Here is a 2,864-nt window from a genome sequence, read left to right on the forward strand (position 1 = left end):
ACAAAAGTGTGCTCAATACAACAGCTGCTGTTCCGGGCAACTTCCATCTTCGATTGCCACAAATTGATCTTCCCAAATACGCTGGGGTTTCTCGAAGTGGCTATCCTTTCGGGACACTTTCACATCGATGGTGTACTCGAACGCCGACATTCCAACTGTAGCCAAGTTGCAGTACTTGATCCAGTCCCTCGAAGGAGAGGCACGTAAACCGTTCGAGACCGTAGACATCGAAGCCGATAACTATGGAACCGTCTGGGAGGCCCTACTCAAAAGGTATGACAATCGTCGTTTTCTCAAGAAACAGCTTTTCCGTAGCATCTATGACTTACCGGCGGTCAAAAAAGAATCCGCCAACGACCTGTATGAGTTGGTGGACGAGTTTCAGCGCCACGTGAAGGCCCTCGCCAAGCTAAATGAACCCATCGACCACTGGGACACCCCCTGGTGAATATCCTCTCCTACAAACTTGATCCAGCTTCTCTCCGTGCGTGGGAGGAGAAGACCAGCCAGGATGATGACGTCAAATACAATGATTTAGTTGAGTTTTTGTACCAGCGTGTGCGCATCCTGAAGTCCGTAGCATCTGATATGTCCCATCGTTCCCAGCCTGGCCGCCAGTGCGGTATCATCCGATAGTAAATCAAACGTTCCGTCATGTTTCGCTTGCTTCGAACGGCACTTTCTATTCCAGTGCCAAACATTCTCCAAGATGTCCGTCAGCCAAAGAAGAGAGCTGATATCCCAAAGGAAGCTTTGCTGGAATTGTTTCTGAACCGGTCACCATGCTAGAAGCTGCTCATCTAAGTTTTCCTGTCGAACATGTTGCAATCGCCACCATACGTTGCTGCATGATCCCATCCAGACTGTTAAGTCTTCTGCTGCTCCTGCCGTGATGTCGAAACCCCATGACATGATGTCCAATTCTGCCCTGCTGGCCAATCCGGGACCGTCTTCCTCCTCCCAACAAGTTGGCATGTCGGTTCAATCCCAAGCCAACACAGTTCTTCTACAGACGGTCGCGCTCTAAGTTGTTGACGATCACGGGAAGTCTTTCGAAGCAAGAGCGTTGTTGAATTCCGGTTCAATGTCGAACTTCATGTCATCAGAGCTTGCCAATCTCCTTGCCATCTCTCAATCCAAAGTTGATGTATCCGTTGAAGGAATTGGCCAATCCCATCGCAAGTTGCATCGTGCCATCGCCGCCACAGTCCGTTCAAGAGTAGGAACTTTCTCCACGAAACTTCATTTCTTCGTCATCGACCACCCCACCGCCAATTTGCCTACCGTTGAAGTCAAGCTTTCTTCCTGCAAACTCCCCAAGGTTAAATTAGCCGATCCGTTATTCTATGCCCCAAACAGAATCGACCTCGTCATTGGTGGCGAAGCATATTGGGATCTTCACACGGGCAAGAAACTTTCCCTGGGTCCTGGCTTGCCCTACTTCATCGAAACTCATTTCGGTTGGACCTTATGTGGCTTGACATCACCAGAATTTGTCGGGTCAGTAGCTTGTCAACTATCCAGTTCTGACGCCCAACTGGATGCAACTCTCCAAAGGTTTTGGGAAATTGAGACGGTTCCCAAACAATCCGTACACTCTGCTTCCGAAAAGATTTGTAAAGCATTCTACGCTAAAACCACGTCCAGAGATCCAAGTGGGCGATACATCGTTCGCCTACCCAGAATAGAAAATCCCCAAATCGAATTGGGAGAGTCAGAGTTGATTGCAGAGCGTCGATTCCTCGCTTTAGAACGCCGTCTAGAGCGAGATCCCAACATCAAGTTTGCCTACCATCAGTTTATGGATGATTACGAGCGTCTTGGGCATATGAGACGGCTCGATGAACCGGTTGATAATACCAAGCTGCACTGTTACCTTCCCCACCATCCGGTAGTTAAGCTCTCAAGTACCACCACGAAGACTGGGGTAGTATTTGATGCTTCGTGTCAAACAACGTCAGGCAGTACACTCAATGACATTCTCCTTGTCGGACCGGTCGTTCAAGACGATCTTTTGTCGCTCGTTACTAGATTCTGTTTCCACCGCATCGCCCTAAATGGGGACATCGAAAAGATGTACCGGCAAGTACTCCTTCATGAAGAAGACCAACCACTGCAGAGCGCATCAAATGGCGTAGTAATCCATCCGACCCGATAATCACATATCAGCTACAGACCGTAACCTACGGTACAGCCTCCGCCCCTTATCTTGCCACGAAAACTCTCCAGCAACTGTCAATTGATTGCGTTTCCATCCGCCGCTGATCCTGTAGCTAATGATTTTTACGTCGATGACTTTCCGGAGCCGACGATGTCGTAGCCGCTATCCAAACACGACGTGAAGTATCAGCAATGCTCGAATCTGCCGGATTCTCGATGAAAAAGTGGGCTTCTAACTCAATCGAAGTTCTTGAAGATATTCCTCCAGAAGACCGTTCTGTTCAGCCATGGCATGACCTCCAAGATCCGCAGTTCGTTAGCACGCTTGGGCTTATTTGGGAGCCGGGAACAGACACTTTCTGCTTCAAGGTACAGCTACCTTTGCCAGCCCCCATTCTCACCAAGCGAAGAATCATGTCCTACGTAGCTCAAATCTTTGACCCACTAGGGCTAGTAGGACCCACTGTTGCAAAAGCGAAGCTGTTCATGCAATGTTTATGGGCGTTGAAGACACCAAACAACGAACGGTATGAATGGGATCAACCCTTGCCTCCGAATCTGCAGCAACAATGGAAAGAGTTCCACACAACTATCGATCTTCTTCGCGAAGTTCGAGTACCCCGATTCACCTCTGTCATAGACGCTGTAAGCATTGAGCTCCACTTTTTTGCCGATGCCTCTAATAAAGCCTACGGAACATGCTG

At 49.0% G+C, this 2,864-nt stretch overlaps 1 protein-coding gene across 1 annotated transcript; it reads left to right on the forward strand.

Annotated features, from left to right (window-relative positions):
- The first annotated feature begins 892 nt into the window (after positions 1-892).
- LOC134206556 (uncharacterized) lies at positions 893-2,158 on the forward strand. The gene is made up of 2 exons (XM_062682285.1): positions 893-975; positions 1,360-2,158. Exons 1-2 carry the CDS (start codon positions 893-895, stop codon positions 2,156-2,158), a joined length of 882 nt encoding a protein of 293 aa, XP_062538269.1.
- The last annotated feature ends 706 nt before the right edge of the window (positions 2,159-2,864 follow it).

Source organism: Armigeres subalbatus, chromosome 1 (assembly GCF_024139115.2).
Source record: "Armigeres subalbatus isolate Guangzhou_Male chromosome 1, GZ_Asu_2, whole genome shotgun sequence".
Lineage (NCBI taxonomy): Eukaryota > Metazoa > Arthropoda > Insecta > Diptera > Culicidae > Armigeres > Armigeres subalbatus.

Excerpts from the sequence above, each read along its gene's own strand:
- LOC134206556 (XM_062682285.1), top strand. The coding sequence starts at position 893 with ATGTCGAAACCCCATGACATGATGTCCAATTCTGCCCTGCTGGCCAAT. Across the intron at positions 976-1,359 it reads TCCTCCCAACAAGTTGGCAT|AATCGACCTCGTCATTGGTG; the intron begins GTCGGTTCAATC and ends TGCCCCAAACAG.